Source organism: Artemia sp. Qi Xiang Cuo, chromosome 15 (genome assembly GCF_049724085.1).
Source record: "Artemia sp. Qi Xiang Cuo chromosome 15, ASM4972408v1, whole genome shotgun sequence".
Taxonomy (NCBI): domain Eukaryota; kingdom Metazoa; phylum Arthropoda; class Branchiopoda; order Anostraca; family Artemiidae; genus Artemia; species Artemia sp. Qi Xiang Cuo.
Window position 1 is genome coordinate 66,260,511 of NC_142808.1, and position 26,274 is coordinate 66,286,784.

At 31.8% G+C, this 26,274-nt stretch overlaps 1 protein-coding gene across 1 annotated transcript; it reads right to left on the bottom strand.

Moving 5' to 3' along the window:
• Window positions 1-10,245: 10,245 nt before the first annotated feature.
• LOC148944005 (uncharacterized) lies at window positions 10,246-20,712 on the bottom strand. Its single transcript, XM_089101329.1, is given in 3 exon segments — window positions 10,246-11,552; window positions 18,909-19,058; window positions 20,670-20,712. Coding segments are annotated over 3 exon segments (1,278 nt in total). The 3' UTR covers window positions 10,246-10,467.
• Window positions 20,713-26,274: the final 5,562 nt, after the last annotated feature.

Sequence of the window (26,274 nt, forward strand, 5' to 3'; positions counted from 1 at the left end):
CTTTTCAAGCGGTTAGTGGTAGCGAACTCTAGGTAAGAAGCAGTTTGTCTTAATATTAACGAAACTCTAAGAATAGAGAGTTTCGATAACTTTAGATACGGCAAAAAAGTGAATTTTGATTGTTATTTAAAATCTACAGAATTCATCAAATTTATTGTTACCATCGAAATTTAAAAACCAGAGAAAATTTCATCTTTTGTTAAGAGGCAAAACATCAAGCTATCGTAATGAACATGACGCCATCAGATTCAGCAAACCAGAAAATACTTGAGCCCCAAGAGTTTCGGGGGAAGGTTGACCAGCTGTAAAATTTGTCCATTGTTTACATATAGTACAGGTTATTGAGAAGTATATAAACGTTATCAGGAGGGGATTTGGTGGAGGTTGGGAGGCCAAGCGGCAGGATCTCTCTATGGAAGAATTTTTCCTGGAAGAAAGGGAATTTTTCATGGAGGTGGAGAGTAGCTTTTCTTGAATAGGCTACAAGTTAGTCCGTCTTTCATTTTTTATGTTCTAAAAAAAGTTAATTTTCTCCTTCTTTTCTTTTTTTGTCTGATATTTAAGCCAAGGACTGTTAATTTCATCATTACTTTAACTGTTTTTTTCCACTTTCATTCTTTCGGCCTACAGTCTATGATGAAATTTTGTACATCTTTCGGGCGACAACTAGTCATAGTAATGATAAAATTCACAAATATAATGGTACATACTCAAAGAAAATAAATAAAAAACTCATAAGATCAAACCTTGAGGATGGAGATCAAGCGGTGCAAAGAGATCATACGTAAAAGTTGTGTCATCAGACAAGTTCATGAAAACCCTATTGCCAGTAGGCCAAGGACACTTAATAATTCCAATCAAATTGTATAAAACAGACTGAATGTGGTCACTAATGCCAAAGCCCCACAACCGAGTAGGGACGTATTTAAAGAAAAAAAGAGAAAATTTTACATTTTTACCAACGTTAAAACAAAAGAAAATCATCAAATCTATGACAATTTTGGAAATAAAACTAATCATTGAGCATCTTTAAATAATAAACAATTTACAACCCTTAGCAGGACACGGACCCAGCGCCTTACTGTATTGAACTCAATCCTCAGAAAAATCTTGAAAGGTATATATTTTGAGAAGTTTAAATCTTAAGAGCTAAAAAATCAAGTGTTGGTAAATTGAGGGGATGTATGAGAGGAACGCATATGCAACTAAACTGTTGTGTAAGTTTCTCTTTATATGGGGTTAAACATAGGGAATTATGTTTGACGGGATAATTTTTAAAATTCTAAGGAGTTGTATTTAATAGACGGTTAAAAATGTTGATGTTGTGATTTTTGGTTTTTATTTTTCGAAGTTACATTTTTTTTAGAGAATAAGATACAAAAGGTTTCAGCTTAAAATAGTATTGCCAACTAAATGCTTATGCATTAAACTACACATAACAAACCCCCCTCCCCAACACCTGTAAGAGCTCACCGACAAGTAATATCACTAAAAATGAAGACATTTGCTTATAAAAGAATTTTTCGATCATCAGCAATTCCCCCCTCCCAAAAAAAAAACAACAAAACAACAACAAATCTGCTGAGCTTAGCCGAGTAATAAAAAGCTGATCTAAGACATACACACAGCTATAATTCTTATCCAAATTCTTATCATATTCTTATCAGATAAAATTCTTATACAAAATTCAAATTTTGCCTTTCGAGAAGTTCTGGAGGAATTATCTGGGGGCTATTTTTAGCGTGTTTGGATTTCTTGGAAAAATTGTCAAGGAAAAGGGGATGTCTAGAGCGATAGGATAAACGATTAAAGTCTTTTTTCAAATGAAATTATGCTGAGAAGAATTTTTCAGGCTGAATCGGACAGAAATTCTTATGACTGAGACAATTCCGGAAATTTTTATGAATGGGACGAAAATTCTGGGGGAAAGCTCATAACTCCTAAGATCTTTTTGGTTACCACCATGGGACACTGTATCTGCGAATCAATAATTTACTGTTAAATTTCTAATTTCACTTATGTTGCGTAAAAAGTGTCAGTTTTAACTTTATGGAACTTTACGTAAACGTAACCGTAAACGTAAACGTAAACGATTTAAGTGTTTATCCTACATTTTGAAGTGGGCCATCACGAGGATTTTCTAGTGTGAAGGCACTATGAATTAGCTAATTTAAACATTCTTTAGTATTGGAGTGTGCTGAAAAGTTGAAACTAATAAATTCGTAGGTGTTAAGAATAATAATTTAAACATAGAAATTCAGAATAATCCTTAGAAATCCTTAAAAGTCAAACAGTGAGGTAGTTATGGATTTTAACCATCAAGGTCCCCAACCTCCAAAGACCCAAACCAACAAAGATCTCAACCTCCAAGTAACCCCTTCCCTATCAACCTCTAATATCCCTTAACCCCAACTTTTTAACCCCTCCCTCCATTTTTTATACATTTTCTGAAGTTTATTTTATTTTTAAATTTTTTTGAACTTTTGTTTTTGTTTTTTATATTTTTTTAAAAGAAATTAATTTTTTTTTCAATGTTATGGAAAAAAACATTTAATATCTTCAAAATACAAAATGAGAATAATATAAATATATTAGTCGTGACTTTTAATTTTAGAAAAATAATGTTTGTAGCAACACTTTTCTTTTTCTTGATTGAATTTTTTGGACTTGGAAAATTATTCAACTTCTTTTTAATTATTTTTATTTTCATTTATGTGGCTGTTTTAAGGGTACTCTATGGCTACTCATCGACACTACATAGCTTAATATATATTTTCAAACAGTATTTTTGTACATTGGAAGAATACACACCTGCATCATATTTAAAACAATGAAGATTATTTTCGTTATCCGTGATATTGATTACTATGTTGCTGCTCTTTTCGAACACCAAAGGCTCATGAAATGGACTATTACAAAGATCCCTCATCAATAACGGGCTATGGTCTTGGCAGTTGGCTTTCAAAGATGTGGGAACACCTTAGTGGAGGCCTTTTTACTACAACCAGGATATCTTTCAACTTTTCTTTAAGTTTTTTTTTGTTTAAATTTTGTTCTTTTTTTTATTTATATATTTTTTTCAACTTTCTTTTTTACATGTCTTAGAATGACATGAAATATACTTGTAACAAAAAAAACAAATTTAAAATTTTCGAAATACAAAATGAGAAGGACATAGATGTGTAAGTCGTGACTTACAATTAGAAAACCAATGGTTCTTGTAGTATTTTTCTTTTTTTGAATTGGAAATTTTTCAACTTTTATTTTTTATCATTCATTTTTGTGGCTGTAAAAGTGGTATACTTTGGCTGCTCATTGACACTACGTGGCTATACCAGTTGTGCTCTTTGACTGGTTATTGACGCTATATAGCTTATTATACGTATTAAATCAGTAATTTATCTACATCAGATGGATAAACATTTGTATGTTACTTTCTTACAAAGAAATAAAAATGATTTATTAGAAAAAGTGTGTGAACATGAAAAAATCGTCGTTGTATTGAATGCTCACAAAGACAAATACTTGAACTATGAAACAAGTACTAGTGGGGATCTTATTGGAAACGTATGCGAGCATTATTGTGGCAGTGAGAGATTGACTTTCTTTGGTTATCGACAACATTCAATGGTTATACAGTCAGTTGTGCAAGAGTCAAATTTCAAGAGATGATAGTGTGAAAGATAATACGAGCCCAAAACTAAAAGTTAATGAAGAGGGCCAACTTCTTGCTCTTTGTACGTATAACACGTTACCTATTTATAAATCACATCAACATATTTGTGTTTTTACCTTTCAATATGACGTAAAATCAAAAGGAGCCTACTCCAGCATCAATGTCATAAATCATATTATGTCTATATGTCAGAGCTGTAACCTGAGTAAAAAAAATGAGATAATAGACAGTATAATCGAGAGCAAAATTAAAAGGGCATGGACAGATAACACCACGAAGGAAATAACGACGATTCAATGCAAAGCAAAGCCTCAATGGTCGTTAATAGTATTATAAGTGGTGTTTTACCGTCAAATTTCATCATTGAACAGAATATTAGTAATGATTAAAAAGTGAAAATTAAATACTCCAGAAAGTATATATATGTGCACATAATAGAGTTATTGTAGAATTGAATGCTGACAAGGACATTTATTTGAACAATGAAAAAATTACTAATTGTAATACCTTTGGAAATGTATGTGCGCACTGTCATGACAGTGAAACATTGAATTTTTTCGGAGTATAAAAAAAATCAACATTGCTGATAGTGGATATAATAGAATAAAATTCCTAGAGATGATAGTGCTCAAAGATGATTCATGCCTAAAAGTAATAGTTGACAACGAGGGCCAACTTCTTGCTCGTATCGTAGGTAACACGTCACCTATTGATAAATCATATCGGCATCTTTAGGGTATAAGCAATCAACGGAAGGTAAAAAGAAGACAGGCATATTGCTGCATCGATGTGATAAGACATATCATGTCTTAATTGTTACAAGTGTAAAAATAAAGTGCAATAGACAGTGAAATCACCGGCAAAATAAAAAAGGCATTGGTAGATACTATCACTATCGAATTTAACGACAATCCTAAGAAAAGCAAAGCATCGGTGAATTTTGATATAACAATTCATCATATAGTCACGGAATGCAATAATACCAAAGATGAAGTGCATATTGAAATTGTAGGTGACATTGCAGGAAAAATAGTGTATGATGCAAAATGGATTAATGATTATTCTGCTGGGTATGAACTTGGAGAAGAGAGTAGCTACAGTGTCAAGAGATTACATGATGAATCATTTTATGAAACAAATTCAAAGTGTCCAAAATTGTTTGATGATATTATTAATGTTTAATGATGTATGTAACATATCTTTATATTAATATTATACATTTTGTTATTTCATTGAAAATATTTTATGTATTAATTTGCTATGTGATTAATAAAAAAAAACTGATTTCATAAAATAAGTTTTTCAAATAAAAGTAAAGAACTCCACTAAACCAAAAAGGAACAAAAATAAAATCATATAATCTACCAAGCGTGAAACTACCACAAATCAGCATCGATAAATAATGAAACCCAAAACGAACAGAATTTACAATAAATAACCGAGTCAAACTCAAAACGAGCTGAAATTAACCGGAATAGGGCTCATAACCCCTATGCCTACCCAAGGCCAGAACATAATTTAAACTTTACTGAAAAAATATAAGTATTTTTACTTTTATAACTTTACTCAATTAAATAATATTAAAACTTTGATTGTTAAATACATGTATATTAAACTGACTATGCCTATTCATTTGTATTTTTTTAGTACAGTGCAAATAATGTTCTGTCCTTGGAAAAGCATAAAGGTTTTGAGCCCTACTCATGTTAATTTCGGCTTGTTTTGAGTTTGACTCAGTTATTTATTGTAATTTGTATTCGTTTTGGGTTTCATTTATTTATCGATAATGATTTGTGGTAGTTTCACGCTTCGTAGATTATATGATTTTATTTTTGCTCATTTTTGGTTTAATAGTTTTTTACTTTACTTTAGAAAACTTATTTTGTTGAAATAGCTTTTTAATTAATTTATGTTCGTTTTGTAATGGCATAGTGTTTTCAGGGAAAAAGAAAATAATAATTTAAATCTTTTCATTTTTTTAAGACTTTATAGTTTGGCTTACTATTTATATGCTGGAGAAAAATTTTCAATTTTTAAAAACCTATACCCTTTTAAAAATCCGGACCCAAATAGTAGTGTTTAATTTAGTTTCATACATCCTCTAGTTGACCTTAAATAGAAAAATTGATACCATTCACAAAATAATCTGTTTACTTTCCTTGATAGCTTGGATAGACCCCTCCCTACCCCCCCCCCCCCTCGGGACGCCCCTGCTTCCAATCAATGTTTTACTTTCGAATCTTAAAAGGAGCACTAGAATTTCCAATTTCTATTTAAATTCAATCAACTTAAGATTATAATATCCTTAGCCTTAAGTGTTGTAAGGAGCAATACAGCTCAATTGCGACCAAAACTTTGAAAAACATAATTTTAATATTAAATGAGGTATATAAAGAATCTAATTATCATGGTGATTCCAAATATATAAGGTTCATTAAGTTTAGTGTTACGCATCAAAGGATATAGGAGCCTGAGAAAATTGCCATGATTTTCAAAAAAAGGGGGGGGGCTCCTAAAGAGTCAAGGAATCTTAATGCAAGTAGATCCATTAGATTCAGCGTATTCAAGAACCCTGATGTCAAAGTTTCAAGCTTCCATCTGCAAAAATGTATAATTTTGTATTTTAGGCCAGAAGAAAGATCACGGATGCGTGTTTATTTGTTGTTTTTTTTTCAGGGCTTCGGGGCTAATTAGATCAAGCCAATAATCCTAGAATATAGAGAAAGGGCCTATTCGAACAAAACTTCAAAGTATTGGTGCTCTTTTTAAGTGACCAAAAATATTGGAGTGCAAGTGCCCTTTTTAAGTGCCCCCTCCACCCACCGTTTTTCCTAAAAGTCATCTGATCAAAACTCTGAGATAGCCATTTTGCTGTTTGTCATTTAAGAAAAAAAATCCTTAAAAACTTAGTTAAAAATTAAAATAACTGATTTTGTATAATTTTATAAACTGTTGCCAAACACATTAATGACAAAAACTAGATTATTTAAAATTGATAAAGCCTGTTAACTATTAGACAGGATTGATGAATAGAATACCAGTTTTTTGTGACTTTTACTAATCTATGAACTTATGAAGTTCCAAAAAATTGGTGTTTTTAGGTCTGAAAATTCAGGTTAAATATTAAAACAAAAATTGGTATTAAATTGTCACTATCTCAAAAAAATTTCAAAAAAGAATAAAGAAAGAAAAATTATGAAAACAAACATTACAGTTGTTTTATTAGGGTTAGACCACTCCTAAGGTTCAAGTTGTGGATGTTCAGTCTATAGTGCCTTCACTTTACTGTAGTTGTCTTTATTGCAGTCAAAATTAATACAAAAATCTAAGAAAATATGTTAAAAGCCTTAATTTGGTGGCAAGTGGCATCATGCACTATGTTAGTACATGTTATGAGCATTTTATATGACATCATTTAAGCATTTTCTTATATGATGTCAAGCATACCATAAATAAGATTGAGTTTCCAACGCATCAGTTTATTAAATATTATAATTTCTATTTGAAGGTTCCAAAACAGAAAAAATTTGCAGTTGCAGTTGCTATAAATGATGATCCTTTGGAACCAACACCTGAACTATCAAACGTGATAAGATATGAAAATCGAAAAACTAGATTGTCAATTACGACAATACCAATACGGATAGCTAAGGCAAAGGTCATTGCTAAATTGTCTGAAGTAATCAAAATTCAAACCCGTGACAAAAATTAAAAACCTCCTAACCGAAATTATTTTATAAAATCATAAGAACTGTCCTTTTAAAAATTTAATTTTTTTTTTTTTGATAAAATAAACTCGCGTTTTGATTAACCTTACAGGTTTGAACGGATCCAGTTACATAGTGTCAGTAGGAAGGCCCAAAAAACGAAAATTTGCAATTATTACAAATGATGATTCTCTTAAAAGACTTTAAAAAAGAAAACTGAAATTTTCAAGCTCAGTACATATTGTTGTTAGAAATCGGACTAGCTTCAATAACCAAATATTTTTAAAAGACATTAAATTCTGTAAAGATCAAAAAAATGTAATAGCAAAAATATTTGTACATATTTTAACAAGTGATTTCAAAAGATCAAAAACCTTAATTACAAAAATCTTTTTGAACGCAACTTTTTTACATTAGCAGGAATGCCTAGAAAAAATTTGCAATTATTACAAATGATGATTCTCTATTTTGACAAGGGATTACAACAGCTCAAAAACCATAAAAAAGAAAAACAAAAGTTTCAAGCTCAGTACATAATAATCAAATATCTGTGAACAGGATGCAGTATGAAAAGACATTAAAATGCGGGGAGAAAAAAACTGGTAATTTCAGAAATATCCGTATAAATTTTAACAAGGGATTACAACAATTCAAAACCTTGAAAAGAAACAGTATGAAAAGACATTAAATTAAATATCTTTAAAGACAGCAAATTGTCTGTGGTTAGAAGACAAGCAAAAAAGAGAATCCAAATGTAGAAACCTGCCACATGCTTGAGCCCTGTGGCTGTTAATTACAGAAATATTTCTATATATTTGAACAATGGATTTCAACAATTCAAACACCTTAAAAAAGAAAACCAAGTTTCAAGCTTCGTAGATATCCTTGTTAGACGTTGTAATCAGATTTCCATAAACAATCAAATGTGTTTGACAAGACCGCAATATGAACCGTGCCGGGCCGTGTCACGTGGTGGGACCTGGAGGGGAAGCCATCAGGCTCCCGGTACAATATATATGCATGTATCCATGTTGAGCATATACAAAACTTTTTTTTCTTTTGCGCAAATCTGTAAGCAAAATTTTTACGTAGTTAAAGTTGTTTAAATTACAAGATTATAGATATTCAGTCTTTTCTGAATTTCAACTCTAGTCTACCCTACCACCCCGTAGTATTTCCTTCTCAACAGCCCCAATTGTACTTCTTCTTACTGGGTGATTGGCAATTGCTGTTCAAGCAACAATGAAAAATAAAGAGTCCTAGCAATTTTATAAATTATAAAATTTTAGGCAAATTTCTATATCAGGGGCTTCTTGCTATCTTGGAAAGCTGTTGATTTAGGTGAAAAAATATATCAGAAATAGCTTTGGTTATGTATTTTGCTAATCAGTGTGTTCAGATCTTATTTCTTTTGAAAGAAAGCAATATTATGGTAGATCTGAGGACTTTGATCTTACTTCTGAGGCTGTTTTTTTTTATTTTGCAAACCACTTTTTTTATTCTACTCTGAAATTATTAATCCAATTAATAAGTTTTAATTACCAACTCATTTTAGTAACAATAAATAATCTCAAATTAAGTAAAAATATGTTCACTACTATTGCTAGATGACAGCAAAATTCCATTGTTAATGCATTTTGACCACCTGGTATATTGAATGACTTTAGATTCAATGAGATCCATTTCTGATTCTAAATTTCAAGACAAATTCTAGTACAATATCTTTTCTAGTCAGACAGTTTTTTCTAAGAAGTAATAGCTTAGTTTTTGCTATTTTGAGGGATCAGAAGCTTTGTGAAGACGAACGTTAAGGTTCAAACATTGTGGTATTTAGGAATGTTACATTCGAGAAGGGTTTTTCATACCAGGCAAACCAGGTATTGAGCAAGTCTGGATAAAGTACTTCTCCCAATCCAAATCAATTCAGACCTCTGGTTGGCAGCAGAAATAATACTGACCTCAATTAACACCCAACTTTTTTCAGAAAGAAGAGAAAATGTGGGTCCATCCAATCTTCCATCCAAAAGAGAGGCGAGAAACCAGATTAGACTGGGTAACATTGCTACAGAGTCACAGATCAAATGATATTACTTTCTGGAACTTTTTTAGTGAAAGATTACGTAAATTGTTCATTAAACGAGAATAAGCATATGCAAATAAAATAACATGGTGTTAGATAAGGGCTAGTCAAATACCAATTTATTACTCAATTATAAACACTTCACAACGAAATTATTGAGTGCAATTATATTCCTTTCTTTCACCCTGCTGTGTATCCAGTAGACATCACAACAACAAAATAATACACAAACTTGTTTTTCCTAGCCTTTTGGACAGTTTTGTACAATGTTGCACTATGTTTTGCACTATGTTAACTATAAAGCGCCGTAAAAGATGTCAGTATAATATTCTAAATATGTAAATAGGTAAAGTACCAATTTTAAGAGGGTCCGTAAAAGTACGGCAAAATACCCAATTTTACCAATAACAACACTCGAACAAACCAATATTTATCTTTTCTTTACTTCTGCAGTGGTTTCCCTAAGGATATATTAATCACTCATAAGGACCTCGCCACATTGGAACAATCCTAATGAGCATACATCCCCCTTTTATCTCTTGATTAGAAATCCTGGTGACAATCATAGTTTTAAGGATTAACTTCTCTGAGGACAGACCAAAAACTACATACGTATTTTTTTACAATATTTGAATCCCAATGATAAAGTAAAGATATTTTAAAAAAGGAGATAAAAAATTATAAGAATAATAAAATGGTTTTTACTGAGGTGGTTAAACAAACACGTGTACATATAGGGACTATTTTGGGAAGGGGGGGGGGTGGTATTAAGAACCAAATAAAGGAACAAGTTAAAACAAAAAAAAAAAGAAACTAACAGAGGAAATGAACAAAAATATTCCACAAATCAATTAATGAACTGACAAAAATAAATAAATGAGTAGCAACAAAACAGAGGGACAGTTTACAATGGGGCTGAGCAAGACCACAGGAGTTGTTATTGTAGATTATAAATGGGTTGTTATATGATTGTTAAGATTAAATTTAGAAGAATATTCTCTTTTTTATATGTCACACTTAAACGGCTTCTCATCAGTATGTACTCTTTGGTGGTTAATCAAATTGCTTGACCGAGAAAAATTTATCTCACACATATCACAATTAAACGGTTTTTCACCAGAATGTACTCTTTGGTGCTGAATCAAAGTACTTGAATCGGAAAAAGTTTTTTCACTTATAGCACACTTAAACGGTTTCTCACCAGTATGTACTCTTTGGTGCCTAATCAAACTGCCTGACTCAGAAAAAGTTTTCTCACATATATCACACTTAAACGGTTTCTCACCAGTGTGTACTCTTATGTGCTTAATCAAGCTGCTTGACTGAGTAAAAGCTTTCTCACATATATCACACTTAAACGGTTTCTCACCAGTGTGTATTCTTTGGTGCTGAATCAAATTGCTTGACAGAAAAAAAGTTTTCTCACAGACCTCACATTTGAACGGTTTCTCACATTTGAAAGGATTTTCACCTGTGTGTACTCTTTGGTGGTTAATCAAATTGCTTGACTCCGAAAATTTTTTTTCACATATATCACACTTAAAAGGTTTCTCACCAGTGTGTACTCTTTGGTGCTGAATCAAACTACTTGACTGAGAAAAAGTTTTATCACATTAATCACATTAAAATGGTTTTTCACCCGTATGTACTCTTTGGTGGTTAATCAAATTGTCTGAAAGAGAAAAAGTTTTCTCACATATATCACACTTAAATGGTTTCTCACCAGTATGTACTCTTTGGTGCCTAATCAAACTGCCTGAAAGAGAAAAAGTTTTATCACATATATCACACTTATACGGTTTCTCACCAGTGTGTACTCTTTGGTGCTGGATCAAATTGCTTGACCGAGAAAAAGTTTTTTCACAGACCTTACATTGAAACTGTTTATCCCCACTGCGCACTGTTCGATGCCTTTTCAAATTGCTCACATGAGAAGGATTCTGTGTAACATCTAGTGATGAACTTCCCGATCGTTCTATCTCAGACACGCTTGGTGAAAAATGACCATATATAACCAAATCTTGACTAAATGTTAAGAGTTTTGGTTGATCCACACCATCAGAACTGCACACAGTAGAATGAATTATCTCTATAATAAAAAATAATTTTATTCATATTAAATAATGTGTAAACGATTCAATAATTAGAAATCAATGCAAGGTGAACATTCTATAGCTGTAACCTGTTTTGGATCTACACTACCTGCCACTTTAAATTGAAACAAAAATGAGAGAACAAAACTTGAAATCAGTTTCACTTCATGGAAGAATCAGAATTAATATAATATATAAATCTTTATCAGCTTTAAAACTTCAAAGTCATACGGGATTTTAAAAAAGAATTTCATATGTTTTATCGAATAATTTCCTTTTGAACCCCTAGTTGAACTTATATTAGATTTGTATCATTATTTCACTTGGAAAACTCAACGGCAACGTTCCGTAAATTAGGAAGGTCATTGTATCAATAAACTCGTAGACAGCAGAAAATAATTATAAAGTTCTAAATTGGGGGTCTACAGGGAAAAATGCCCCCCTTTCCCCATTTCACCGCGATTTCTGAAGAAAACTTAGGTTGAAACTAAATTGATGTTCAGCTTTCATTTTTAGCCTATAAACATTTTACGTAAACTGAAATGTTTTTTCTTCACGTTAATGATTTATCCTTAAATACAAATTCCTTAAAAGGAACATTCTTTTTATCAGTGCATTTTTCCCAGCATGATGAATGTCTAGTAGTCCATAAGAGACACAGTTGCTCACAAGTAAGTTCTACGTTCCGTGAGTTATATACCTTCTCCCAGCAGTGGTTTAAATTGCATGTTGACACAGAACACCATCGGGGGAGGATCTTCGATAAAACAACTGCGGCGGGACGTAAGATCCAGATCTCTGGACAAAGGCCTCTGCAGAGGGCTGGCTTGACCCTGTCAGGTTACCCACAAGACTGGGAACCAAATCTATTCCCACTTGAGGAGTGGCACCATTCGAGGAAATTATATCCCAGTAAACGACAAAGCATTCGCACGAGATTATGACTAATTGATAATTTTTATGGTCTTTATCTGTTTTGATGCATGTTTTCAGGCTAAAAAGTGAGATTTTTGTATTAAAGCTATAAAGTAGCTTATTTCGCATTAAATCTCGAGTTAAGCACAGTTGTGTTCTATCCCCAATTGTATTGATCGTTTTGATGAAATTTGTCCAATAGAGCACAGGAAAGGCAATGGAGGAACACGGAATTAAATGTGGAAGTATAAATTTCCAAGACATTGGTTACGCTGATGATTTGAACATCCTAGATGAAAAAGTGAGCAAATTTAATGAACTTTTAGATATTTTGCGAGTTCATGGTGCTAGAATAGGTTTATAAATTAACGTTAAGAACACTAAGTCACTAAGGCTAAAAATAAGTGAAAAAAAAGGACTTTGGGTATCAAAAAAGTCGATCAAGTGGACAGCTTTACTTACCTTGGTAGTATTATTATTGAAGATGGTGGGTACATTGATGATGTTAAAAGTACAACAACCAAGAGTCAGAGTACTTTTTCAAAGTTGAAAAAAATTTGGAACAATAGGGATAGATGTCTTCGAACCATAATTAGAATATTGGAAGCTCTATTGATGACAGAGGGCAAATATGGTTATGGAGTATTGGCGTTCCGAAAAACGGAGGAAGATTTGCTAGATGTTTTCAAGAGAAATTGCCTATTGATTGTTTTGGGTACCTGACTGACTGATTGTATTTCAAACGATAGGCTGTAAGAAAAGTACAGTTCAATCCCGCTTTCTAGGACTATAATTGAGATAAAGGTTGTTGAGATGGTTAAGGCACGGTCTGCGGATGAAAGATGACAGATTGCCAAAGATTGTTCTTTTTAGTCATCAGTCTAGGGTTAAACAGAAAGCAAGTCGTCTATGGTTTGGGTGGGAGGACCTCATCAGGAAAGAATTAAGAGAAACGGGAAGGTCGTGGGAGGGCTCAAAGAGGGAGGCTTAGAATAAATTAGGATGGAAGAGGAGCTCGCGTAGATGTGTATATATATATATATATATATATATACATGATATGTAGATATGTATATATATATATATGTATATATATATATATATATATATATATATATATATATATATATATATATATATATATATATATATATATATATATATATATATATATATATATATATATATATATATATATATATATATATATATTTATATATATTTAAGTGGTCAGTTTGTTCATTTTTATTTTTATTTATACTTTCCAATTTTGGAGGTTAATAAATGCTTGAATTTGAATTATGCTGTTGATACTGCTTGACATATTGTTAATGTTATGCTTGTAAAATTTACAAAAACTTATCATGTTTGACAAAATATTTGCTTTTCAAAATAAGTTCACAAAACTAATAGTTTCAAATATACCTTCGTCATTGTTATCCAGACTTCGGGAGTCCGATTCAGATGTTAAACTGTTTATTCTGGATACAGCATCCACAGGTAGCTATTGATGCTGATATGATAGGATAGAAGTAGAAGTGTCTCTAATCGTTTCAGCGCCAACTGATGAAAGGTCTCCATCTTAAAAAACAAAAATTAAAAACAAACAAGTAGAAAGAAAATAATAAAAGTAGGATTAAATATTCTAAATAATTTACAAATCAATCATGAAATCCTAAAAATGTAAAAAAAAAACAAGGCCACAATCGTGAAAATTAACACATAACAAAACACCATAAAAAATTTAAGGGTTAAAATTTGATGCACCCGTGATAATAGTATGATAATTAATAAAAGGTAATATGACTAATAGAAAACCGATTTCATGAATTGGCACTTTATTCATAAATTTTCACATCCAAATGACATCTAATTAATTTCTGGAAATAGAAATAACTAGAGCTAACCTATTTATACATACTGAGAACTACCCTTTGGGGACTGGCAACACATAATTGCAAATTATCAGTGCTTCTACCTTTGGTCTTTGGCTTATTGGCTACCTTTTACTTATTTAAAAAAAGGCAGTAGAACTCTATAGTTTCACAAGCATCTTTTGAGTTTACAATTTATTCAATGCTAATCTACAGTTTCAAAAGTGCTTTTGAAGAACTTTACTGAGGTGTTATAGAAATATTCAAAACGCCCAAATTCACAGTGACGAAGGAGCCGTTGCACTAAGATCTCATGCATTTATATCATAAAAGCAGGTGTGAGGTTACGACGTTCTTTTTCTATTTAAACAAGGTTCTTTGCCACTTGTCTCTTTGTGATCGTTTTTCTGTTTTAATAGCATGAGTCACTCGGATACCAGAGTGGGGTAAAATACACTCTTACAACAACTTATTTGAGGGGTAAAGGATGATGATATGGTGATCACGTAGAGCATGCTTGCAACACTTCTTTGAAATTTATAATCAAAATAAAAGGAGTACTACATTTTACACTATCTAAAATATTTTTTTGTAATAGATTTCTATGAGTGATCTCCTTCTCTTTTTCTAGGTAAAAGTTAGTTAGAAATGTTTTTGTTGATGTTTTGTTTCCTATTCTATGCATTTAAACTTCATAATCTTGTATTTTCCATGAAATTAAACAAATTTTGCGATTTCCCTAGAATTTTTTTTTAAAGGTAAGTTTGCAAAGAAAGTTAAAGAACCTCATATTGGGATGAAAGTAGATATATGATTAATGAAAAGGGTGTAAAAAATCGAAGTTTGTCACTTAAAAGGTGAGATTCTCAAGAAAATTTTGTGTATTTGATATTCTCTAATAATTTTTCTAATTTTATTTAGTGATGGTTGCTTAAAGTTGCATTATGGGATCAACAAAGCTCAACTGTTACTTGACCAACATTGATGTACCTTGTAGCAAAGAACAATTTTATTTTGAAAACAAAAATAAGAATACAAAACCGAATAAGCACAGCTATCTGAAGTTAAAGAACACTATTAAACCTTTTGTGTGGTGTGTTCTTATTTTTCATTATATAAACTAAAAAATAGCAATAAAAATGATACCTCAAGGCTTTTCAAGTTTAACAAATAATATATTTCTACTCACGTAAATTTACTTTTTTTTATTTTGCTTCAGTTTTTATATTGTGTTTAAAAAATCACTTTTATTTTATTTGTGGACATGAATCTGCAAAAACACAATTTGTAGAGTTTAATGTTTGGTGATTACCAATAAACGAAAGGTTGAATTTGTACCCCTTTCTTTGATTGCCCTTCCAAAACCCAACAGCATCCACTACTCAGTGGTGTAAAAAGCAAGGTTGCTGTCAAAGGTGGACTCCTTTCTGAGTTTAATAAATGACCAATTTTCCATACATTAAACCTGACTATTTTAGAAAATGATGGGAATAACGCTGTTTAACTTTATGGTTATTTTGTGAACATTGAACTTACAACAGAGTTGAACAAATAATAAAACCTGATAAATGATTATATAACGTTCATGATGCCCTGGGATGAAAGTAAATTGATAATATGAGCTCCAGGTTTGCGACTCAGATTATGTGGGACTGCAGTTTTGGAGATCGATTCTCTATCAGTGGACTTGGCCGTAACTGGTATCTTCTTTTCTATTGAAATTTGGAGGGATCAATATGGCATGTAGTACATCAATACTTCAGTGAAGTGTGTGGGATAATGGAAGATGAGTACTTTAGTTGGGTTGGGCGATGCGTGAATTGAGGAATTTCCCTTTTCAAACTAATTTTAAAACGCTATTATTTTCAAATATACCTTTGTCACTGCCATCCAGAGCCTCACTCTTTACACTAAAGTTTGACTCTTTCTCACAACTCAATATCTTATAATAGTTAAAAACTTTAGCATAAAGAGCGAGGTGTTGAGGAGGGGACAGACCCTTACATATACGGAATAATTTATATTCGTTTTAATTTTTTATGTTGCTCCTTACTTTCAGTTAAAAAAAACTTGTTTTATTTTTAATCTTTTAAAGTTTTTACATTAATGCAGTGTTTTGATTTGGCTCACTGTACACGAATAATAAAACAAAAATTTTCATATTAATTTTACTTTCATTTTGTTAAATGGCTTTCTTAAAAGTTGTTTGATTTTATTTACGAACGTTTTTATTAGTAATAAATATACGCAACTTACGAATTAACTTATGTAACAAACTTCTATTCCCGCATATTTTTAATACGTATATTAGAGGATTCGTCCCCAAGTCAATAACACGCACATTACACTAAAGTTCGAATTTTGTTCAAATTATTCAAAAATGACCCCATGATCACAAAGGCCGTTAATTAGAATAAATAGCTCTTATTAAATTAATAAAAAATCTTTAGCTTAAAGAGCGTTGTTTTGACTTGGGGGCGGACCCGATCATATACGTAATAATTTCTGTTCGTTTTTTAGTTTTTATCTTGTTCCTTACTAAGTTAAAAAGCTTTTTTTTATTTAATTTCTGATCGTTTTTTTAAATACTGCTGAAAAATCCAGCACCCCCTGCCGAGCCATATCCCTGCGCCCCGTACCAGATACTCCCATATACCCCCCCACCCCCCCCCCTAAAACCAGAAAAAATCCCCCTTGAAAACGTCTGTATACTTCCCAATAACCACTAGGCCTGCTATATGTAAACAATGGGTAAGGTTCAAAACTGTCAGCCCTTCCCCGGATGACTTTCGAGGATTCAGTTGTCCTAAAAGACATAGTTACATTTTTGACCCTGCTAAATAAAATGGCTATCTTAAAATTATTGATTAGGTGACTTTGGGGGAAAATGGAGCGTGGAAGGGGGCCTAGTTGCCCTCCATATTTTGGTCACATAAAAAGGGCACTAGAAATTTTAATTTAAGTTAGAATGAGCCCTCCCAAAATATTCTAGAACCACTGGGTAGTTAAGATCACCCCTGGGAAAAAAATAAATAAACACGCATCTGTGAACTTTCTTCTAGAAAAAAATACTAAAGTCCTGATTGTTGCAGAAAGGAGCATGAAACCCTTTTTGAAAAATCAGGCAAATTTTCTCTGGTGCGTAACTTTTGAAGGTTAGGACTAAACTTTTTGAAATTTACTTCTTTAAAATCAGCATTAAAATCTGTTTCTTTGATGGGTCTATTGGTATCAAAATTCCGTTTTTTAGAGTTTCGGTTACTATTGAGCTGGTTGCTCCTTACTTACAGTTTGTTACCACGAACTGTTTGATAAGGCTATGAAGGTTCAAATCAGCAAATTTGTATTTTGAGAAAAATTTGATACTTATTAATTATCCAGAACACGCTCAAGAGTTTTAATAATAAAGATCTCAGGGAAAAAATAGTTCAGGTGCCTGTATTCGGAGAATATTATCTTAGGCTCAGTGGAAAATCTACATTGGATGTATACTTCAGAAGTAACCTGACCCTTCCACTTTCTTCTCTTGGTGCCAATACCTGGAGAGTACCACCCTTCGTGGTCTGTACCACCCGATTATCCCACTGCCATTAATGCGTTGAAAGAGAAGTACCTTAGAAGTATGTAGAAAAAGTTCCATGTTCCCTCATTTTATATAATATAATATATACAAAATCTTTTTTTTCTACCACAAATAATATGATAAGAAAAATCTCAAAGCTCATGTGCATGTCATTACTTGAAGTTGTTTTATATTTTTGTACCTTTTTTTTAAATAATAACGCTGTTTTGGACATAACAGAACAATAATTTTCACTTCTTCCTAAGGAAAATCCTCTTCCTCTCTGACTAACTCCTATAAATACAGGACATTCTTTTGTAACTGAATATCTATAATGAAAATCTCACTATTTAAACTTTTGTTTACTTGACTTTTGTTTAAATTGGCTTTTGCTAGAGTTGTTCATGGAAGTTTCTACCTATGATAGCATAGTCCCTTTAATGATTTGCTAACAGAATAATACAGCGCTGATTTACATAATTATTCCATCTTTTCTTTTAAAAACAGAGGCCTATTTTAGGGGAATATTTAAAACTGACTGAATTGTTCTGTGTTTAACACTTAAATTGTTTTGATGAGTTTTCCAAAATTCAGAAGTCAAACTGAATCTTACTACGAACGTTTTGTAACAATAATAATAAAATATTTTCAGCTGGATTTACAACAATAGAGATAACCAATTGGAGAGAGAAAAGAAAGACAATCACCTGAATGCACAAAGTATTAAGAAAACTATACTTATTATTTACTACTACAACTCTTTGAACAACTTTAGCAAACTTTTTATTCATAAATTTTAAAATTGAATGATTTGAAAAAAATTGTTGTCCAAAATACATTGCATAATTTTAAGTTATTTTTTTTTTCACCTCGTCTTGGCTATGGCAGTTTTAAATCTTAAGATGATGAAGTACTTGCAAATTCTAATTTTTTCTAGTTTTTCCCAATAAAATATTACCCAAAATATTCGATTATACAAAAAACAAATGCTTGAGATGTACCTTCACTGTCACAACATGTGGAGCCCAGTTCCTGGGTGTCAGGTTCAAGTTTACATGGTCCTGAAAAACAGCAAAAACTACCCAAAGGATAATCTTCCCTTTTAGGAGACAAAAGATGGGCTGGAAAGTCTGGTAAAGCCTCTTCAACTTCTGAAAGAAAGCATAAATAAAAGAGACATCAAACATTTTCAACAGAAAAGCTTACATAACAAGCCCTACTGCTTCCTCTTTTTCAACCTATTATCCAACGAGAATGAATAATAGTCCTTTTAAGAACAGAAATCAGACTATCTTTTGCAAACAGCCACACCAAATCTCAGTATTTAGAGTTGAAAAAAAGGAATCCTAAAATTCTTCCAGAGGTTATGCGGTTAAGAGGCTAATCAGTTGGCTAATTATCTAGGGTAAAAAAAAACCTTTAGTGGCAATGTTGCTTTTTCCTCTTAGTAGCCTACTAATATCAGTTTTTTTAGTGCCGTGCAATTACATTGTACTAGCAATTTCATTTTTTGCATATTTAATTCAATTTCTTTCAGATTATATTCGTTTGTTTGTCAGTTTGATTTTTGATAACATATACATATAAAGGAAAGAAAATAGACACCCCCCTTCCTCTTTGAGAGAAATATTCAAATATTATAGCTGATAACCGAAACATTTTTTCTTCCAATTCTAATGGAAGAACTGAAAGACAATCACCCATTATAAGAATCATATTCTGACCCCCCCCCCTCCTCCAAAGTATCTTCTAGTTTAAAACACGCTAAATTATCAGAAAATAAAGCCTGGAGACAAGCTCACAAATTTAGGACACAACAAAATAAGAATAAGACTATTTCAGTTCAAACTATCATCAGATTCAATAGGGCTTAAGTTTAAACCTAAGTAAAAGTATTAATTAAAATGAATAACAAATCCAAGTTGTGAAAATATTATTTAAAATAAACATTAGGACAATATTTCCTGTAAAATAAAAAATAGAATATACCACAAATATACCAAAAATAATACCACATATAAAACAAATACCACATATGAAAAACAAAACAAAAAAAACAGTACTTAGAAAAAAGTGAATATTTACAGATAGGGAAAGGAGAAGCTGTGTAAATTCTATTGGAAAAATCACCAGAAAAATCCAAAAAAAAATATTTTTTGCACCCCTCCCACTTGAGATCTATTTAAAGAAATTTAAAAAAACTAACAAATCCAGGACCTGTCTTAGTATCAAGAGTGTGAAAATTGAAATAATTTTGAAGTCAGAAAAACATTATTGAATTATGCACTTTTTGCCAGGGAATTAATACAAATAACAAATGGCAAGACAAGACAACAAGACAATAATAAATGCCACAAGATAAAAACCAATAGCTTGTGGGTTAGCTACCAAGAGGGATGCTTAGTGGGAACTGAAAAAGAAGAAGATTGCTTGATGTCACCTCTTCTGTCACCAGCATAGTACATTTTCCTTATCCTTTTTTTTATTTATTTACAAATCACCGGAAGACAATAACAGGAAACAAACAAATATCTTTTAACAGGAAACAAACAAAAACAAACAAAAAGAATTTTGTTTTTCAAAATAGCCCTTTAATTGCCAACTCTTAAGGACTAGATCCAAGCTTTTACTGTATAAGTTCTTTCTTTTTGCTATTTTTACTTGGGAGAACTTTATAAGCAAGAGAAACAAAGAGAAAATATTTACTAAAGTAAAGCAGCTCTATTTTTATTTTGATACCAAAATTGAATAGGATAACTTACCATTTTTAACAGAAGTCTCAGGAATGGTGATAGGTTCACCCATATTTGGAATTTAAGACAACTCCATGATGTTATCTCTGAAATAAGTTAATGCCACTTATAAAACATGCCTTATTATCAACAACAGTTCGAAATGGCACTCAAGTTTTATATTTTTTCCACAAAAGCTGCAAATTTTTTTGTATTCACAGTAATAAATTTTTAAATTGGTATTTTGTCCATTTATTCACAACTATCTGAAAATTTTCTTTTATTTTTTTAGGGCCTTTAATTTTGTTGGAATAATGCATATACCATATGATATTTGTGAACAGCTTAAAGGAGTTTAATGGCAAGGTTTCCACTCACCTAGCATTAACAATATTAACCAGAACTATTAAAAGCTCAGGAATTTTGCTGTATTAGAAAAGTGATACTTTAGACACAATCAGAATTAAATTCTAAACTAGGGCCCAGGAACTTGTTTTGTACCTGGTTCAGCTCCTTCACAAATAAAAACTCAGAAATAGGGTGTTTCTCTTTCTCTTCCTGTTCCTACAAAATAAGGCTATGAAGGTTTAAATTAGCAATTTTTTATTTGATTTTGAATCGAATTTGGTACTTGTTAATTATCCAGAACACACTCATGAATTTTGATATGAAAGATCAAAGAATAAAAAATAGTTTAGCTGCCTATATTTGGGGACAATTAGCTTAGGCTCGGTGGAAAACTGCACTGTAAATATATTTCAATTAAACATTTAATATAAAGAGTTGGTATTTGGTTAGGTCATGTTATGTTAGGCATTTAATATTATATGTTCTGGGCAGCCGGCTTTCAATACTTTCCTGTTGTAGCATTCATAATTTTGTTACAGAAGTATTATATTTTCACCATATTTTGAAAAATTTCATTAGCAGTAACATAAGAGAACTCTCAGGTCTATCATCAGGTGTGAGTGGAGAGGCTGCTTTGATTAAGTGTCTTTGGTTGCAACGAAGGATTGTACCATCTTTAGTTGATAGGTAGTACAATCTAGGCTCATCTGCCTCTTTAATTATTTCCCCGCTTTTCCACAGCACTTCTGGCTGTTTTCTGAAGAAAACCTGGTCACCTCCTCTGAGTTCAGGATGTTCTCTAGCATGCCAGTCATAGTAGGATTTCTGTCTGTGTTGAGCCATCTCTCTGCTCGCCAAGAATTCAGAAGTCTGTATCGCTCTCTTTTCTAAGTGTTTTTCTGTGGATGGCAGTTTAGAGGCCCTGTGGCCTATTTGTTTTATTGTGGCCTATTTATATATTATTATTATTATTAATAACTTCACTCCTAGGGTGTTTTCAGTATAACTGACAAGAACTCAAATTTCATTTGTAGAATTACAGAATATTGTGTTTTGTTGACTTGAAAAAGCAACACTTCTCAATCATATGAAAAGCCTATACTAGGACCCAGCAAGATGCATGACAATTTAGCTGCAAACCTTGTCTTAACTCAAATTTTTTCAAAATTAGTTTAACTAAAGGCTAGTTGACGTGTTTAATGATTATAAAAGTACCAAATTCAATAAAGCTTGGAAAAAAATTTTTAGATTACCTTAAATCAAATTATATAGCCAAGATGATTAAAACGAATATTCTGTACATGATTTAAATATGGTCTAAAGATGATTTAAATATTTTGGTTAATACCTAAGTCCCTCCACTCCATTCTAGATTTTGAAAATACATTTTGTGGTAATTTCAATGGAAAAATACCTTTCCTTTGTACTTTCATTGAAAGCAAAATCTCCCTGAACAAAAATTTTTGTGAATTGACACTAAATTACACATAATTAAATCATAGAGTAGGTGCTTCAGTTTCTTTCTGGGAGAAAACAAAGGGTAAAAATATTTGAAGATAATGGACAGGTGTTCTTTTCAGAAGCAGTGAAAGTACTAAGTGAAGTGCCCCAGGGAGCCATCTTGGGACCAACACTTTTTAACATTTATATAAATGATACACCAACCACAGTCAAAAATAAAATAAGTCTTTATGCTGATTACTCCAAACTCATTTGACCTGTTGATACACCCAAAAAGAGCCTTTATGCAGAATGACTTATGCAGTGAGCAACAATATGGAGGCTATAATTCAATGAAAACAAATGTCATATAATCTACTTTGAAAAAAAAATGAGAAATGCCCTTATCATATGTTACAGATGGACAAATCAAGACAGACTATAATCTTGTCTGAAGTGGAGGGAGACTTGGTGGTCTGAGTTGATAAAAAATTAAAATTCACTATGCACACACAGACAGCTGTAGCCGAAGCAGTCCAAACCCCTGGCTTTATAAAAAGACCAATCACTAGTAGGTCAACTAGCATTGACCAGGCTTAATTTGGAGTTTGAAATGGGTGTTGGTAGCCCCCTCAACAAATGTGACCAGCAGAAGTTACAATTGCTTCAGAGATGGGCTACAAAAGCAATTGACAGACACAAATATTTAAACTATTTATCCTGTCTGAACAGACTGAAATTCCCCACTCTTGTCTATAGATGTAAAAGGGGTGATATCATTATGATGAATAATCTCCTGAATTCTAACTCTCTATTAAATAAGCCATTTCAAATTGACCAATTGGCCAGAACTAAGGGGTACAGTTGGAAACTATGTCAGAAGAGAGCTGCAACTAGACTACACAATAGCTTCTTCACTAATAGAATAGTGAGTTTGTGGAATTTGCTCACCAAAGAAGCTGTCCACTACCCCCAGAGAAGCTGCCACTACAAAGAAGCTGTAAGGCTGCCTTAAAAAGAGCCATTGATGGAGAATGGTCATCAAAGCTGTGGCAAACTGGGTGGGATGCCATTGAAACATCCAATAATTATCATAATCACAAAACAGCAATTCTACAGGATTTAATCCTTATTTTGCTGGACAATACAATTTAATGTAAATGCTTAAAAGTGGAGAAACTACAATATTCATTTACTGACACATTTATTAGATTTTATCATAATAAATCCATGCAGATGCAACATATGACCTTGGAACATCAACTTAGCATTGGATTTTGAATTACATCGCAGATTTTTATCTAAGTTCTACCATATGTTAAGAGGGGGGGGGGGAGTTTGGAGAATTGGAATCTTTATCATTAAGAGGTAAACATTTAAAAGGATTGTTACCAGTCTATAGTTACAACTGTTCTTCAGAAAACCTCTAAATCATAGAAGAGTACCATTTGCGACCTTATTAAGACAATTCCTACAATGATCCCAAATATAGCCCAAAAAATATATTCCATTATTATTGAACACTGTTATATGTGGGAGCCTCTTTGTTGAAACAAGTCTTGTGTAGTATATTGACTAGACACAATATATATTTTTTTTCAACAAGATATTTCTTTATGGCAAAAAGGAATAGTTGCAAAAAACAACAAGGCAAAACTGGCTTATAATACAGGCTAATGAAAATTGTTCATGCTAGTTTCAAGCAACACCAAAAAGCAAATTTTTTTTCTAAATTTACCATTCTTCCATTGTTGCACTTTATTTATATAGCCTAGATTTTACATTCATGTATACGAATTTCATTTGGTACTTGGATGATAAACCCACCACTGCTGAAGTTTTTCATTAATTCAGAGACTTTCCACCATTTTCTTTCAGATTAGCAATAGAAAAAAAAAGAAAAATGACAGAATAGATGAGAAATTTATGGTTTAGGCTATATACTAGCACATTAGGGGGTTGGGGGTAAAGTATTTTGACAGCATGAAGTCTAAAACCAATTCTTACTTCATACCATGCATAATAATTGTTGCTAAAATATTTTGCATGCTGGCCCAATGTTATGTCCCCCCTCCCCCCCCCTAATGCACAATTATATAACCCAAATTTGTTTCAAGTACCTTTCATTTTTAAGTATGTAAACCATTTTCAGGTTTAAATTGGTTGCACATCAAAAACAAATTTTTATTTTAATAATTGGTCACAATTAAAATATTCAAAGACTTTCGAAATGTTGTTAATTTCTTCAATAAACTGATAAAAATATGACAAAAAAGAGTGAAAATTGCATGTTTTACTATGCTCATGAAACAATGAATTTGAATCTAAAAGCAAACACAAGCAGCCAGAATCACTTTCAACAAGCATTCTGGTTTTGCTTCCAGAGTCTAATCAATTTTTGTCTTCTTAAAAAAAATGGTCTAACAGCTTTCTGCAGTAAAATTCCAATTTAGCTACTTTTCACTACCTTGTTAAGGGGTTATGTTAGGAAAATGAAACTTTCAGTAATGACTCCAGTATTGCCAAGCTTCTATGTTAAACCTCTTCTGATTTGTAAGTCTTAGAAACTGTCTATTAAAATGTTGATAAAATAATATTTTACATTAATTTTCAGTTATCCGTTTCTTTGTCTCTGGTTTCAGTTCTGAAAATACAATTTCAACTATTTTGAGTAAAATTTTAAGCCATATCAAGTTGTATTTTCTAATTTTTGTGACATATTTGCAGATTTTTGAAAGCTCATAAATTGACATTAAGAAAAGCTGTGAAGCTGAAAAAAGATTTACTGTACTTCATTTAAGCAGAAGATCAGTTTTACAAGGTTTCACATTCATAAAACTTAAATTTTTAAAGGTTATCAAATATCACTGTCCTCTGAAGGGGGGAGGAGTGATAGTAGGCATGGTAAAGGTACTGATAATTAGATAAATATAGCAAAAAAAAACTTTCTACTACAGAAGCCATTATTTGAAAAGTATTTAAATGTACATGAAAAACATCTACAAGTCTAACAGTTTGACTAAAAGTTTGAATTTTTATCAGAAACTTCCATTAAAAAACTCTAATGTTCATAAACTGGATCAATTTCACCAAAAAATTCAACAGAACAAAAGTTTACCTGTTTTTGACACAAGTCAGAACTCAAGTTGATATGTGTTAGATAATTTCGGAGACCACACTGCCTTTCCATGACGATAAATAAAAGTTCAAATAGGGATAAAATCCTTTTAATAGACAGTGTTTTTTATAACAGTGATAGAAATTCACAAAGTGAGAGTTTTAATACTGATGATGGTCACTGTATATGTGACCGAAATATCTGGTATTTTTGTGAATTTCTATCACTGTTATAAAAAACACTGTCTATTAAAAGGATTTTATCCCTATTTGAACTTTTATTTATTGATATGTGTTGAAATACTTGGGGAATACTTGTTGGCAGATCCAACAAGTATTATATCCAACAGAAGTGGCAGATCCTGGTGAAATTATGGGTAAATTTCTAGTTGGCACTGTTACATCAATAGGATGAAAGTGCAAACATTATTTCTTGTTTTTTCATGCTCTTTCATAATTCAGTAATTTCTTTTGTTGCAAATTGCATCTTGAACCCTTATAGGGGCTCTGAAGGTATTTTATATGAACTAGAAAAGAGCATAAAAAAGCATCAAATGATGTTTTCACTTTCATCCTAACTAAATTACATGGCCCACTGCAAATTAACCATGAACTTTACCAGCCCCCTCCCACCCCCCTAAACATGCAATAAAAAAAAATTAATTTTGTAATCCAAATTTTAAAATTAAAAAATAATTTATTTTTTTTTAAAAATTAATATAAAAAATTT